The 17,460-nt window shown below is 36.5% G+C and overlaps 1 protein-coding gene across 4 annotated transcripts; it reads left to right on the top strand.

The window, feature by feature from the left end:
• The first annotated feature begins 738 nt into the window (after window positions 1-738).
• On the top strand, window positions 739-17,260 carry LOC102588747 (thioredoxin H9-like). 4 transcript variants are annotated; one of them, XM_006341234.2, is made up of 5 exons: window positions 739-909; window positions 1,226-1,288; window positions 5,236-5,391; window positions 16,402-16,524; window positions 16,781-17,260. In XM_006341234.2, the coding sequence occupies exons 2-5, from the start codon at window positions 1,271-1,273 to the stop codon at window positions 16,946-16,948; spliced, it is 465 nt and encodes a 154-aa protein (XP_006341296.1). In that variant the 5' UTR covers window positions 739-909; window positions 1,226-1,270; the 3' UTR covers window positions 16,949-17,260. The 4 variants fall into 4 exon arrangements, with proteins under 4 accessions (XP_006341296.1, XP_006341295.1, XP_006341294.1 ...); XM_006341233.2 differs by having other exon boundaries at window positions 740-909; window positions 1,195-1,288; XM_006341232.2 differs by having other exon boundaries at window positions 740-909; window positions 1,188-1,288; window positions 16,781-17,249.
• Window positions 17,261-17,460: the final 200 nt, after the last annotated feature.

Genomic DNA, 17,460 nt, shown 5'->3' with positions numbered 1-17,460 from the left:
CTATGGTAGTCAAATTCAAAATTTCAAGCCTAATACTTCATCTGTCCAATAATACTTATGTCTTGAAAAATGTAACAGAGAATTAACTATAATTAATTATAAGAGTAAATTAGGAAGTAAGCGTAAAATTGTCCATTGATTTCATAAGGTGGATAAGTATTGTTGGACATCCCAAAATAATATAGTGCACAATTATTGTTGGACGAAGGGAGTAAGTCTCAAAGGGTAAAATAAGAAAAATAGTGTACTCCGTTTCAAATTAATTGAATTGTTGGGACATTTTTCATTTTTCAAATTAACTTAATTATTTAATTTTCTAGACTACTTTTAAAATGTTCTTCCAATTTTATCCTTCATTAATTAGTATTCAAATTAGTTATTAATTAATGTTTAGTTATTTTAATAATAAATTTGACAATAATCAATAATAAGGGTAAAAATGGAGAGTTATACCTAATTTATGTCTTAATCTTCATTTTTTAAATGGTGTGAAATACCTTAACAATTAATTAATTTAAAGTGGAGGGGTATTAATTTTGTGAAATGACATATATTAAGGACCGTTTATTTTTAGTAAAACGACATATATATTTTTAGAATGAAACATTTGATATGTATTTATTATTGATGAAATGAAATGATGAGTAATTAATAGGCGAATAGTTAAATAGTAAATTATTTGGTTGGATTAAAAGAAATGAGTTGGTGGTTAATTTTGAGAAATGAAGATAAAGATGTTTGGGTTAATGGGTGGGAAAGCGCGTGAGAAGGCATCATCATCATCATTCTGGTATTCTTCTCCGTCAAAATCAAACAATCTTTTCATAAATCTCATAAACCCATTTATCCCTCTCTTAATCCCTCACCTAATTTTCCTTGCCTCAGGGTTTCTTCACATTAATTATTCAGGTATATTTATTATGCAATTATTATCTTGCTCAATATATTCTAAAGATCTAATCTTTAGGTTAGTTATTCACGCTGGAGAGCCTGTATATTCTTGAAAAGTAGATTTAAAGAAAAAAAATGGGTTTTTTTAGTTTTAGGTCAAGAACCTTATAGTTTGCTTGAATGGGGGTTAAATTTAGTAATATTCAGTAGGAACTGTTTGTTTTAGTGTTGTCTGAAGCCTGAATCCTTCTTGATTAATTCATGCCTCATCTTTTTCCCTCTTGTCATTATTTGAGATTTCAGCAAGTGGATTTTGGATTGATACCATCTTCAGGTTACTGCTGCTTTAGATTGGAAGTTGTATTGGTGTCCACTTAAGATGGGGATCTCTGATACGGTAACTTTTTCTACAATTTATTCCCAAGTGAAAGACGTATCCCAAAGTGGAGTTTATGCATCTACTTTGTTTGTGTTCAATTGGCTTTCTCCATCTTTTTTTGTGCCTTTTCATTCTCTTCACTCATGTGTCTGTCTAACAAAGGAACACGCGTTGGAAAAGGAAAGACCGAGTAAAATATAAAGCTTGTATATTAGAAAACAATCTGTTAAGTGCCTTTACCTTTTAATTGTTTTGCTTTAGTTAATTTGGTTATTGATGTATCCTCCCCAAGCCAGCTAAAAAGACTAGGAATGGTATAATCTTCTGGCGAAATTCAGAGTGGATTAAATGGAGGCTCATATCAGGAGTCTTCTGTGATAAGAAGGTGCCACCAAACTTAAAGGCAAGTTAGTTAGACTGGCTATGTTGTATGGAACAAAATGTTGACCACTCAAGAACTCCCACGTTTAGAACTTGTAAGTTGCGGAAATGAGTATCCTGAGTTGGATGTGTGGATAGAATAGGAGAGGTAAGATTAGAAATAAAGGTATCTGGGAAAAGGTAGGAGTGGTCTCAATGTAGGATAATATGCGGGAAGTGAGGCTTAGTCGCTTGGATTGTTTGAGTATGTGAAGGGGACCAGTATGGAGGTGTGAGAGTTGATTATGGATGGTTACAGGATAGGGAGAGGCACGCAAAAAAATTATTGGGGAGAGGTGATTAGACAAGACATGACATAGCTCCAACTTACCAAGGATATGACCTTAGAAGATTATGGAGGACACAAATTAGGGTAGAGGGTTAGTTTGGTAGTTGCAAGTTGTCTTGCTTAGTCCTTCATACTAGTAGTCGTAGTATTACATTGGGAGTTTCTTATTATTCCACTTCTGTTACTATTTACTGTTTTTAGCACTTACATTATCGTATTATTTTGTGGTAGTGATTGTCCTGTTTTTAGTACACTATGTCATGTTTACTTTAGCATTTTGTCTTGATTTCTTCACTCCCCCTTGTTTTATTTCGAATTGCTTTGTAATGCTTTCAATTGAACCAAGGTGGCAAGGTCTATCGAAAAGACTAAAACAACCTCTATATTTTTGTAGGGGTAAGTGCGTACAACACTACACTCCCCATACCCCACTTGTGGGATTACACTGGGCGTGTTGTTGTTATTGTTCTATTATCCTGGCAGTCACAACTCTTCCATATAGTCTTATTGCCTAGGTAAATGTCTCTCAAGTTCAACCAGAGTAAGAATAGAATTAGAAAGCTCACAAAGAAATTCCAGAGCTAACGTGGAAACAGAGTAAACAAAGCAAAGATCAAGTCAATCAAAGAATTATAGTGCGATATACCAACTTATGGTGTATGCCTGGTCTACCAAACAAAAGTAATAATGTATGTGCCATCTTATGAGCTCGCTAAATTGGTGTCTTTTGTGATTCCTAATAATCTACATTATAAAGGAATTTCATCTTGTCTCTCAGCATCTGGATACATAAGGAACATTATTACACTTCTGAGGCAGCTTGCAAACAGCTCTAACCATAAAAGAAATCCAAATAAGCCGTTAACTTTTGTCCTTTCGATGGATGGTGTTGGTCTCTTTTTTCTGTTAGTCACCTGCTCAGCAATTTTTTTCCTAGTTAACAATCAAAAAGAACCAAGTGTATTCCTAGTGACATTTGGCAAAGGTGAGTCATACTTTAAGCGAATTTCATTTCTTCTCAAGGCATCCAAAATTGGTGCATTTTTTCTTATTGTTGATCTTTGGTACTAGTCAACTTCAGATTTTAATATGCTGATGGACTCCAATATTTGTCATCATACACTTCTTGATTCTTTTTTGAGTGTACATCTTCTTCTATGACTTCTTCTAGTAATTTAACTACTCCCTCCATTTCAAAAAGAATGACCCAATTTCCTTTTTAGTCTGTTTCAAAAAGAATGACCCCTCTCCTTTTTTTGCAACATTTTAACTTTAACTTTACACGTGGCATGTTTAAGCCACAAGATTAAAGGGCATTTTGGTACATTTGACATAACTTTAATTTAGAACCACAAGATTAAAAAATCTTCTTTCTTTTCTTAAACTCCGTTCCAAGTCAAAGTAGATCATTCTTTTTGAAACAGAGGGAGTATCATTTTATTTTCTTTTTATTTTAGCATCACAACATCTTTATCCAAACTTTTCAGTCAACTAGTTTTTTGATACGTGTGTTGCATGTGTATATCAAATTATGTATATGTGATATATCTAAGACCAATCAACTGTTGTCTGTCACGTCAAAATGTTCCTTCACAATACTAAGAATAATTGAAAAATAATTTGTCAAAGTCCCTCACAAAGGTCCCCCTGCAGAAAAATTTGATGCACAATCAAATTTAATCATGACCAAATACAAGCTTTCAAAATTATGTGTCATCCTATTCATTTTTTAGGGGGTGGGGAGGCTTAGCAATGTATATATCTATCAGATTACAATTACAAAATGCATCATTACTTAAGCAAATAATAATTTTTTTCCATGAAGCAATTAAACTATAAAAGAGTCATTATAAAATGTGCACTAACTTTGAATTTGAAAGAAACATATTTTTAAGTCTTGTATATTTCGTAGATCATGACTTCTAATGCTATAATGTTTTCATAAGTAAAATTTTACTTCATGTGAAAAAAATATACATTATTTTGGTAGTTCTACTTTGGATCTCATTATGATTAAACTTGAGATGGTTAGGTAGAGATAAAAATCTTGTAGGCTATTTACCTTAAACCTTGCTCAAGCCTATAAAAAGGGACACATATTCCCTTGATAAGGGCACCTCAATGATTCCTTAAATTCCCTTGAACTTCGAACTTAAGCAACAACTGCAAATCACACTTAGAAAATTGATAGTTTAAAAATGACAGGAAACCCCACTATATATAGCCAACAAAGAGTAGTATGAACAAGTGTTTGTTGTGCCTTATCGAAAAAGTCACAATCTTTCGGAAAAGTCACAACTTTTAAAAAAAAGTCACAACCCTTCGAATAAGTCCCAACCTTCTAATGTGAAAAGGTGTGTGCTTTTAATATAATATAAATTAATTAATAAATATAACTATAAAATATAGAAAATATACTAAATTGGATGTTTTTTGTTGGGCATTCAAGTTAGAGGGTGTTTTTAGTTTGGGATATTATAGCAATTTAATATTCATGTTATGGGGTGTTTTTAGTTGAAGGTATTATAGTAATTTACATTCAAGTTAAGGAGTTCATGCTTTCAGATAGTTCTTTGAAACTTAAATATTGCACTTTATTGTGCTTTTGTCAACTAGAACTTTCAGAAACATAGTTGCATAATGGTTGTGATCACCCTTGCTGAAAGGAAAAAAAATGTAAAACTATATAGCTGCATATAATGAGAAAAGATATATCTTGGCAACCTTTTTTTTAATGACCGAGAAATCCCTGAGGAAAGAATGACACACAGTTCGAAACTCAGTGGATATTGGGTGCACCCTTCTACACTTGGTCCACTAAGTACCAGGATTTTGCTTGCGTTAAAGTTTGAATCCATGACGTGCGCCTAACCAACACATCACATGCGTAGCTCTTACCACTAGACCAAAGCTTTGGGGTCTACTACCCAGGATGTATCTTGAAAGTTTAACAACTCAAAACATATAGTACCCATAACAACTATGCAAATTAGATTGATGGGAAGCAGAAAACAATAAACATAGACCTTTTATTCTGAAACAACAAAACCCACCTACATATAATACACAAAAAGTAAAAAATGAGTTGAACCGTGATCAGTCTTTTAAGTCTTATTTGCAGATTGATCAATATGTTTATCTATATAACACTATTTCTTTGTTGATGATTGAATTGGATTCCATGTCTACCCATTTTTTAGAGGAAGTGCATTAGTATGAAAGAGCTTTTATGTTATATTGTACGTTATTTTTCCAGGTACGTAGCCTTTTTCCCTGTATCAAGTCACACTCCACAAGTGATGGTGATGATTCTACCCATAATGTCGAGTTTGCTGGTGGAAATGTGTCCCTTATTACTACAAAAGAAAGCTGGGATCAGAAGTTGGCAGAAGCAAAAAAAGAGGGCAAAATTGTGAGAATCGTCACTTGGCTCTCTCTCTCTCTCTCCCTCCCTCCCTCCCTGCCATGTTATACATGTATCCCTGTGTCATATGAGAATTTTTTATTAAATGGCCAATCAAGTAATAGAGGAAACTTGAATTATTTGAATTGCATCCATTATATTCCAAAAGTTGAAGAAACTTGAATTTTTACTTTTTGCTTGATTACACAAGAAACTTAAATTTTTATGTAGACACTTATTGGAAAAATGTGCTTTTGCATTGGTGATAGACTTGAGCATTTGGTACTTGATTGAGGAATAGAAGCATGTACCAAGCTCACTATGCAAAATGTACATTTTTTTTTTATAAGGTTAACTGGTATTATCACACATTATACCAGGTGTTCCTCCTTTCATTCTTGAATCAATGCATTCACCGGCTATGAGTGTTGCATCCATGATTTGCCTCCCTTTTATAAAAGCCATTTGGTCCTTGTTGATCAATTTACTTACAACCTTTTTCAGCCTTTCTGGCAGCAATTTACCAATAATTTTATATACTCCTCCTACCAAGCTAATTAGTCAGAAATCTTTCAACTATTTTTTTTTGAGAAAGTTAACTGGTATTATAAACAGAAGGAAGTACACCAATAGTGTGCTCCTAAGTAGTTACATCAAAAGTATGGAGGGACATCCAAAACAAAATCTATCACCTATATCCTTTATAGACGATCTAAAAACAGAATAATGTCCCCTATATCATTAGGTACAGATTGAATACACCAAAATTAGAATGTTGCTAAACAGTTCATCTTCATACTTTGGAAGGAAATGCTCTTGTTCTCAAAACATCTCTGATTTCTCTCCTTCCAAATTGTCCACCAGATGCATGCAGGGACAATCTTCCATCTCTCCTTGTGTCCTGTCTGATTTCCAGCATGCTAGAACTTCTACAGTATGTCTTGGCATGGCCCATCTAATACCCCTGAGGTTGATGAACCATTGCCATAGTTTCTCAGTCACTTTACAGTGTAAAAAAAGATGGTTTACCGTCTCTATTTCAGCTTCACAAAAAAAAACATCTGGAGCATAACTGCCTTCCCCGTTTCATAAGGTTGTCCCGAGTCAGAACTGCTTGATGTGCAACTAGCCAGGTGAAACAGGCCTCCTTGTGAGGTATCTTCCCTTTCCAGATCATCTTCCAAGGCCAACCTTCCTTGGTTTCAATTGAGATATCCAGTAGCTTGTAGGCTGATTTCACCTTGAACTTGCCATCTTTGTCCATCTTCCATAGCAATCTATCTTCCTCAAAGTTAAGGCTCTTAGCTTGTTCCAAAGTATTGTAGAACTGAATCATTCTCTCCACTTCCCAGTCATTGAGGAATCTTCCCAAGGACTGATTCCAACCTTGTGCATTTTTGACCTCTGAGATTGTAGCTAGCTTCTGTTGATTGAGGTTATAGATGTCCGGAAACTGTTGCCTCAGAGGTGTTTGCCCCACCCATACATCATTCCAGAACATGGTCTTTCTTCCATAACCCACTTTGGTCACAGAATTACCCCACAATTTTGGCCATTGATTTCTGATAGCTCTCCATAGTCCCATTTCATAAGGAATTTAACTTCTAGAGTAGTCCATGGTCCTTCCCTACCATATCTTGCAATGATGATGTCCTTCCACAGGCCCTGTCATCTGCTGCCAGTCTCCATAGCCATTTTAACAGAAGGCTCTTGTTTTGTGCTTTCAAGTTCTTAATTCCTAAACCTCCCTCTTTTTTGTTGGTTATAACAACCTCCCACTTGATCAAGTGATACTTCTTCTCCCCTTCACCTTGCTAGAAAAAGTTTCTTCTGATAGCATCCAACTTTTTGGTGATCTTCCCATGAATGGGAAAAAGGGACATCAAGAGTAACAATATCCAGTAGATGAAGATGAAATGCTTAGTTTTGTTTCATTTTTGGTGTAAATAGGAGTATAGGGAAGATCTAGAATCAATTATGGATGTATTAAGATCTTTGTAATTTTTTGTTAAAAGGGTTGAAGATCTTTTGGATACTCCTCCTCAATTGTAATTAGGAAACCTGTAACTTGTTGTGGCAGGTTTCTGTTATTTTTGGAAATAGAATACAAGTTGTTACCTTCTCAAAAAAAAAGGGACATCATGTAAGTTGGCATGGCATCAAGAACACTATTGATTAGGGTGACTCTGCCACCCAAAGATAAGTATTGACTTCTCCAGTTAACTAGCTTCTTTTCACACTTTTCCACCACAGAGTTCCATATGTTCATGGACTTACTCTTAGCTCCCAGAGGCATTCCGAGATAGGTGGTGGGAAGTTCCCCTATCTTACCACCAAAAATGTCTGCCAAAGTACTGATCTCTGGGACTTCATTCACAGGGTAGATAAAGCTCTTTCCCCAATTTATATGAAGTCCAGAAACTGCTTCAAACTATATGAAAATAACCCTTAGATGCTTTAGTTGTTCCTTCTCTGCATCACAAAATACTAAAGTGTCATCAGCATATTGTAAATGGGATATAGACATTCCCAGAGAGTTTCCTTCATTCACAATGAAACCCCTGATTCTGTTGTTGTGCATATTACTTAAACCTTCCATGGCCAAAATGAAGAGAAAAGGAGAGAAGGGATCTCCTTGTCTCAATCCTCTCTCAGAAGGAAAGAAACCAGTTGGGCAACCATTGATCAAAATTGAAAACTTCACTGTAGTCATACAGAACCTCACCCATTTTATCTAGGTGTTGCCAAACCCCATCCTCCTTAATGTTCTCCACATATGTTCCCAATTTCAGTGATCATAGGCTTTTTCTATATCTAGCTTGCATAGAATTCCTGGAACTTTGGATCTGTATCTCATGTCCACACATTCATTAGCCACCAAGATTGCATCCATAATATGCCTGCCTTTTATGAATGCCATTTGTGCTCCTCTACTAGCTTTGGCATAACTTTCTTGAGTTTGTTAAAATCTGTGAAATGATTTTGTAGATACTCTCAATCAAGCTAATTGGCCTGAAATCTTTCAATTCAGTTGCACCCACCTTTTTGGGAATCAGGCCTATGAAAGTGGCATTGAAACTTTTTTCAAAGTAGCCCTGATCATGAAAATTCTGAATGGTAGCCACCAATTCCTGTTTTACCTCTTCCCAACACTGTTTGAAGAAAGCCATTGTGAAACCATCAGGGCCTGGTGCCTTATCCCCTGTACATGAAAATACACAATTTTTAATGTCCTGCTCTTCAAATTGGGCTTGCAGAGCTGCATTGTCTACTTCATTGATCCTAGATTGAACTGAGGTCTCCAGACTTCTGTCTCAGTGTAGAGTTTTTGGTAAAAAGTAGTAACTTCATCTCTGATCTCAGCTGGTTCAGTCACACTGGAGCCATTGATGATCAGTTTATCGATATTGTTATTTCTCTTATGGCAGTTAGCCATTCTATGGAAGAACTTTGAGTTCATGTCCCCTTCTTTGAGTCGCAGGGTCCTAGATCTTTACCTCCAAGCCACTTCCTCTCTCTTGGCATTATCTTCAAACTCTACTTTCAATACTGCTCTTAAATAGGACTCATCATTAGATAGAGTTCTCTGGTCTTGTATCAAGTCCAGCTCACCTAGCTGGTTAAGGATGCTCTGTTTTTGCATACCTAGGTTGCCATGTACTATTTTACTCCACTCTTTCAACTTATCTTTCAGTAACCTCAACTTGCAGGCTAAAATATAATTCGGTCTTCCCACATAAATTACAGAGTTCGACCATTCTTTAACTCTTTCATTAAAATCTTTAGTCTGCGGCCACGAATTCTCAAACTTAAAATAAAAGTTTGATCTCTCCCAGTTGCCACATTCCAACAACAGTGGGTTATGGTCAGAAGTTACTCTAGGTAAGATTGATTGTTTAATATTTCTAAAGGCTACTTCCCACTCTTCGGATATCAGAAATCTATCTAATCTTGCTGCAATGTCATGTCCATCCCCTTTCCTCCATGTGAATCTGCCACCTACAAGTGGTAAATCTTGTAATTCCATGTCCTCCATAAATTCAGAAAATTCTTCCATCTACTTACTGAATCTGTTGCAGTTTTTCTTCTCAGATGGGAACCTCACTACATTAAAGTCTCCAGCCACCACCCAAGGTCCATTAAATAGACCCCTCACTGCCCCCAACTCTCCCCATACTTCTCTTTCTTCTCTATTACTTGGAGCATAAACACCAGAAAAATGCCATCCTAAGTCTTGTGTTTTCCCTGTGAACTTACAAGTGATGTTGTAAGCCCCTACTGCACATACTTCCCCCTCCCAGATACTACTATCCCACAAGATAATGATGCCACCTCTTGTCCCCCGTGCCTCTAGTTGTGCATATTTCACCTTCCTATTTGCCCACAAATCTTTTACAATCCTGCTTATATCTCCCTTGATTTTTGACTCCTGGAAACAATATACATTTGCCCTCCATTTATTCATCAAGTTTTTGATTTGCAGCCTCTTGGATCATTGAGGCCCCTCACATTCCATGATACTATTTTAACCTTCATTTAAATCGTCTATAAAGCAACCCCCCCCCCTACTCCTTGTTCCATAGCTCACAAAATAACTCTTTGGTTCCAAATTCTTGAGTTATTTCGGGACCTTTCCTATTGGGGTTATAGGAACTATTGCTCCCACCCCCTTCTCAATTGTTTCTCTTACTGTTGATCGCCATGAAGAGGTTCAAGGCCACTTCTTCACATCCAATGAAGTGTACCCCAAATTCTTTGCCAAGTCTAATTATGTTTTGTTGGACCCATGATGAAATTTCATTCTCCGCTGATGTATCAGTTCCATGCTCGTTAGAATTTAGTGGTAGAATGTCCTCAATTGTGCTTTCCCCCTCTGCCTTCTGATCCAATTGCATGTCACTTAACGTTTGAGTCTCCTGATCTGTTCTTTCTTCTGTGTGGATGATGGACATATCATCGTCATCTCTCAGGATTGCACCAAATTCAAAATTTTCCCTCTCATCTCCCAATTCAAGTGGAGTTAGGGCACCTTCTCTGTCCTGATCCATAAGAAGTCTGCGATTTGCTTCTATTTCATCATTTAATGGCTCAGAAATCCTTTCACTGTTATTGGGCTTCTTTTGATTTAACTGTGCAGCGTGTTGGGCCAGTGGGTCTGGGCCCAACATTTTGATTTCTTTTCCTTTATGTTCCTCCAGGGCACGTTCCCCTTTAAAGAATTCAAAAACTTTTGAAGACCCCACATGGTTATTCCTGCCCCCAGCTGTCAAGAGCATGGATTTCGCTGCCCCTCCCTTGTGTATTACCTGCTGGGTTGAGACTTGGGCCCTTCTGTCACCTACGAACTCGAGGTCTTCTTCTCCGACAAGAACCTCGTCGGTGTCTCATCCCATATTTGTAAGATAAACCCATGGCCCCTGTAAACTACCTTCACCTCCTTCGGAATGGGCTTTTCGTTGTTTTTGACAAGTATTCTTGCGCATTTGAGGTGGTTGCGTAGTTCCGTCTCCTTTGTTTTCACCCATCCCCCACAAAGATCTCCTACTGCTTTGAACACATTTTGTGACCACATATGTAGAGGGAGGCCCACCAATCTGATCCAAGAGTGATTGATTTTTACTCTTGATTGAGTTGCACCCGCAGTCGGCGTCCACCATTGTAGCCGTATGCTCTGGTTCATCCATAGCCATCTTCCTTCGAGAATATGCTCAGCAACAGTGATGGAGGAGAATTCAAAAAGGAAGTGATTGTGTCTCATCTTGTAGATGTTGAGGCCATAAAGCTTGGGTCCAATTTTTGCTCGCCCATCTACGAACTTCCGACAGGGTTGGGTTCTCAGATCCATTTTCTGGAAAGCTGCCAACAAGACTTCTCCCTAAGAGCTCATTTTGATTTTTGGTTGGATTATCCGTCAATAATGATGGTGTCTCCTTCCTCCTCTATGATGGCTGTCTAGATCTCTCTAGAAGACCATTTGCTCCTACTGATAGTTTCTGCATATGGAATCTCTTTATCAATCATCTTGTAATTCTTACTAGGTGTCTTACATGCTTTGTAATAAATGAATTTTTCAATTTTGGTGGCCAAGTTCCACCAACCAGCATTGAATGTGATTTCAGGAATTATTATTACAGCTCTGTTCTTTCCTTGTATGTTGATAATGCTTATATATCTCCCTTTGTTGTTAAAGTTCCTTGCACAAAATACATTTGACACATGCTCCTGCCTTTTCCATCTTCTGACTACGTTTCCTTTCACCTTTGATGCTTCCTTGAGAATCGAACAAATCCATTTCATCGTTTTTTTACTAAAGCTTGTTCTGCTCATCATGTTTCTTCCTCTCTCAGTCCAGTCGTACCATGTCTCTGCTCGAGATACATCTCTTGCTACATCAAAAGACTTGAAACCCATTCCATCCATCGTTTTTTTACTAAAGCTTGTTCTGCTCATCATGTTTCTTCCTCTCTCAGTCCAGTCGTACCATGTCTCTGCTCGAGATACATCTCTTGCTACATCAAAAGACTTGAAACCCATTGCGAAGAAGATCATATCTTCCTCCATTAACTAGTAGTATGAGGGAAGGAGTGGTTGGGAATGGAAGAAAAGAGAACAGAAGAGAGAAGATGAGGGAGGATTCCGGTGACAGAAGTTCGCCGGAGGGGGTTCTGCCCTCCTCCGTTAGGAGAGAGAAAATATTTGGGGTATCGTGCCTGGGAGCATTTTCTCAAATCATGAGTAATCAGTTCATATATTTGGCCACTAAAAGACTGATATCAGCAATAAGATTGTGGCCCTACTGCTTGGGGCCAGACATTGTGAGGCTTTCAACTTTGCACTCTTATCATAAATTTGTATGTTGGGATTTTAGAAGAGATAAAGATCCAACACTCCCTTGCTCTAAATCTTCTCTTCGACTCACCAAAGAGCTTCCACCGTCGACAAGAAACCGACCAGTACCTCACTAGCAATTCTCTCTAGTCCTTTTTTTTTATTGATATTGTGGTGCTGTTGACATTTTAGGAGAATGGAGGGGTTTTGGTTTCATCATTATAAGTAAATTCAATTGAAAGGCTTCACTTGTTTGTTTGATGAACCTAAGTTTAATGAAGTTGACAATTAACACTATTAGCTAGGTTTCTTAACAATTAATTTCTCACTCCACATGATCCAACTCTTAACTATCAACAATAACAACAACAAACCCTGTGGGGGTGTGGTTTGGGGAGGATAAAGTGTACGCAGACCTTACCCTACTTTGAGAAGATATAGAGTGTTTTAGATAGACCCTCAGCTCAAAGAACGGTAAAAAAGAGGCAATAGCAACAAGCAGAAACAACAACAAAATAATAAGATAGCTGAGGCTAATAGAACATGTAGATATGATGAAAAACAAGAATAATACTAATTAGGCTTAAGTCATGAGCGGCCCCTTATAGTTGTCCGCATAATTCACTTAGACACCTCAACTAAGACTAGTACCTATTGAAAATTAATAAAAAAAAAAAATTGTTTAAAATTATTTCCAACACTTTTTATATCTAATTTTTTTTTAAAAGAAAAAGAAAAAAATGAAAATGTCAACCTATTCTACCCAACCCCCTTTCATCTTCATCTTCTTCCCAAAACACATTCTTTCTCAAATCACAAAACCTAATTCTTTTCAAATAACTTGAAGATTGACTTTTTTTTTTAAATTATATATTTTCATACTAAGAGTGAAGAAGAAAGAAAATTTTGCCGGCGGTTATTCATTTCTACATCAATGACAAAAGGAATTGATAGCTCAAAAATTAATTCTTTCAAATTTTTGAATATCATTTTTGATAAATTTAATGGGTTTATATATGAATTTGAGTAAAAATCTTTGTTCGAAAATTGTGATAAACAAATATCGGCTAACTTTTTTTATACGTAAAAATCATTTATCTTCTTTCTTCTTCTTCTTCTTCATATTTGTTCCTTATTTTTATGAGATTTGAAATAAATCATATGAACTTTCAAATCTGAATCTTCATAATTGATTTTCATTTATCTTCATATTTGAAAGAAATAATATTCTTTTTTTAATAAAAAAGAAAGAAAAACAATGTTAGAGCTAAAATGAAGAATGTTTTGCAAACTAAAGTATGAAGAAGATGATAGGTAGGGAGTAGGGTCCTTTTCTTTTTTGAAAAAAGTGTAAAATGAAAGAAGAAAAATATTTTTAGTTAATTATAATGCCAAGTGTCAATAAAAGAAGAAAAAATGTAAAAAATTTTAAAAAAGACACTATTTTGAATCTTTTCACGCGCTTCAGGGAAGTGCAAAACACATTTTCTGCCATATCAGCGTTTTGTGTTTAATAGGTACATGTTTTGAACAATTTAGGTGTTCAATAGGTACAAGTCTTAGTTGAGGTGTCTTAAGTGAATTATGCGGACAACTTTAAGGGGCGGTCGATGACTTAAGCCTACTAATTATGTTGCTTGGACTCTTCAAAAATGTAACGGGTGTGTTTCGGATTCTTAAAAGTAGTGTTTTTTTTTTGGAGAAGCCAATACGAGTGTGGTATCGAAAGCGAAGAGTCTGCTCAACTTAGAATACTAATGCATAGAGAAAGTGAAAGAAATATGTCCAACTACCTCCTAAACCTCTCCCTGATTCTCAACCTCCAAACCTTCCTATCAAGGGTCATGTTCTTGATGAGCTAAAGTTGCATCATATCATGCCTAATCACCTCACCCCTTTACTTTTTCGACCTACCTGTCCTCAAATGCACTATGGTCAACCTCTCACATATCATAACCAAGGCATCTCCACTTCACATGCCCGAACTATCTCAATTTCAGTTTCCGCATCTTGTCCTCCACGAGAGCCACTCACACCATGTCTCGAATAATCTCATTTCTTATCTTATCTCTCCTAGTATGTTCACATATCCCCCTCAACATCCTCATCTTCTCATCTTTTGGATATGAGAGTTTTTAATTGTCCAACACTTCGGCTCATATAACATAGTCAGGCTAACCACCATCCTATAGAACTTACCTTCAATTCTGGGTGGCACATTCTTATCACACTGAATAACGGATGCGAGCCTCCATTTCACTCCCTACCCTAATACAGTGTGTGACATCCTCGTCAATCTCTATATTACCTTGGATTATTGTCCCCAAGTACTTGAAATTTTCTTCTCTTAGGGATGACCTGCATGCCAAGCTTCACGTCCACGTCCGCTTTATGAGTCACATCACTGAACTTGCACTCCAAGTCTTGCTCAACTTGAATGAAACCCTTCGACTTCAATGTCTATCTCCAAACCTCCACCTTGCATTAACTCCTTAAGTCAATAACTATCAATTGGTAAGGAATGTGTTAAAGTTTGGGTTGGTCGATTTGACAAATCTTGGATGAATTATCAACTTGATTTGTAAAAGTTGGGGACTTTGACTGAGGATATGTGATTAATGAAAAATTTCAGTCTTGGAGTTGACAATCAACACTATTAGCTAGGTTTCTAACGAATTACTTGCTCAGTCCAGATAAACTGACTCGATAACTATCAATTGCTAAGAATATGTTGAAGTTTGGTTTGGTAGATTTAAAGTCAATCTTGAGTGATTTATCAGATTGATATGTAAAGCTTAGTGCTTTGGCTGAGGATATGCAATTACGGAAAAATTCTGTCTTGGGGTTGACTCCATGTACAGTCATCTTGGGCAACTTGTGATTACTATAAGGATGGGGAAACATTCACTATATATACATTCGAGAGAACTTCACAATCTTTCTCTATAGCCACATGCTCAGTTATTGCTTGTGAAGATACATGTATCTTTTTGTCTATATTTATTCCTTGGACTGATATCACTGTTTAAAATTCTGTGGCTCGTCTTCTCCCATAAATTTATTTTCATGCTATGGAGAAATTGTATATGCTAGGATAAATCAAAGTTTTAGGGAAATGACATGTAAAGTGACTTGAGGATGTGTTATTATGTTTTGCTTTCTGGAAGGAAATGAATAGCGACCATGTGGATTTTGCTTTCAGCACTATTACGAACAGGTGTTAGGCCTTCCATTTATTGAGTTCACAGTTTTCTTTGTACTTTATTACGCCTCTTTTTCTGTGTTTTCTTAGACGGGTATTTCTTGAATGGCTTTGTGAGAAAAAAAATTGGGTTTGTTTTGCATTTGTTTTCTTATCATATTTTTCAAGCATTCCTTGAGCCAAGGGTCTATCGGAAACAACCTCTCTACCTCTGAGGTAGAGGCATACACTCAACCCTTCCCAGACCCCAATGTGTGGGATTATACTGGGTATGTTGTTGTTGCTTATTTTCAAAAAAAAAGTTAATTACTGTCTAGTTAAATACTTTTTGAAATCTTTGGCACTTCATAGGAATGGTTGATGTTTGAGTCCTTTCCTCTCTGCAGTATAACATATAACAGAAATAATGAAAGAGGAGGTCAGCCATGTCAATTTGGGAATCTGAAATTATGATGGGGGATTTCCCCTCTAGATCTCTACAGGTCCACATCAATATCGGCTTTTCTTCCCAGGACTATGTTTGGTTCTTATTAAGTAATGTAATAACATGGTGGTAGTTGCATGAAAGTTGTGAATGTTGAATCTCCAGAAGGAGTGTACACTGTCATATTTACCATTCACTTGCTCAGATGCAGATCTACAGTGATCCCTAACATTTTCACTGTGAACTTGCCAAAACTTGAATGTGTGTCTTACCAATATCATATAAATTTACACCTGCTTGCATGTAACTTAATCCTCTAGCCTAGCTGCACTAAATTCAAAAGACGTTAAAAAAACAATATTCAAGGCACTTTTAACTCTAATGCTACCAACTTAAGGTTTTCCTCTCACCACACTGTTTGCACACATGCGAAGTGAGAAGGATACTAACAGAATGGTGCAGCGGTTTCCACATATGGATCCTTTGCCTTTTGCTTGCTTAAAATTTTACATTTTTGCTGGCTTAGGCATTTTGGACCTTTCTTACGCAAGTGAAATTTTGGCAGGTTATTGCAAATTTCAGTGCTTCATGGTGTGGTCCATGTAGAATGATTTCTCCATTCTACTGTGAGCTATCTGAGAAATATCTTTCTCTGATGTTTCTAACAGTCGATGTTGATGAGCTTACGGTAAGTAGCAAAAATTTCAGTGTTCAATCCTATACCCTTCTGCATCCCAACTATCTAACTCTTTTGGTCTTGCTGTTTTTTTTTTAAAAAAAATAATTTCTACTCTATTAAGACTGGCAATTCTGGGAGATAAATGAACAAGACTTGAATGTGTAATACGATGCAAACATTCGTATGATAAGAGTATTTGTTGGATTGTTTTGCTATAGTAATGTGAAAGTTTTGACAGCTAATTTTCGTTGTTTGTTTGGTTCAGGAATTTAGTTCATCCTGGGATATCAAAGCAACTCCAACCTTCTTTTTCCTCAAGGATGGGGAGCAGATTGACAAACTCGTAGGAGCCAATAAACCAGAGCTACAGAAGAAGATAACCACAGTTGCAGACACACATGTAGCATGCGAGCCACAGCCGCAGCCACAGTAATTGCAATTGGAGGTGTGAATTGTCTTTAAAATCCCTGCTTTCCAGTTTTTCTCAAGAAATTCAGGTCTCCAATAGGTGTGTCCTTCGTTTCTTTGCATTGCTGCCAATATGTTGTACAGTTGTTGTACATTGAGCCACTACAAATTTGGGGTACATCTTGTGTGTGTGTGTGTGTATGTATGTTAAAGAACTGAAGGCAGTCCAGTCCCAATATTCAACCCCTTCCCCCAATCAACTAAAAAACATGAAAAGAATGATGTGATTGGAATAAATTAAGGCTTGTTTATTTGAATCATTATGATCTTGAAAGAAGCATGAAGTTGTATGTATCCAAACAAGTTTGTGCCATAATGTGATCCGCTGGTATATTTTTGTAAAGGAAATTTCAAATTAATTCTTGGGATAGTTTTCAAATATGTATGATAAAGTAATTACTTTACAACAAATGTAGTCATGGTTTTATTAACATAAAAATAGTCAAAAGTCATAAAAAGTATACATTGACTATATAA

Source organism: Solanum tuberosum, unplaced genomic scaffold (assembly GCF_000226075.1).
Source record: "Solanum tuberosum cultivar DM 1-3 516 R44 unplaced genomic scaffold, SolTub_3.0 scf00023, whole genome shotgun sequence".
NCBI classification, from domain to species: domain Eukaryota; kingdom Viridiplantae; phylum Streptophyta; class Magnoliopsida; order Solanales; family Solanaceae; genus Solanum; species Solanum tuberosum.
The sequence above is the reverse complement of the archived record's forward strand: the minus strand, read 5'-3'. Positions and strand labels throughout refer to the sequence as shown.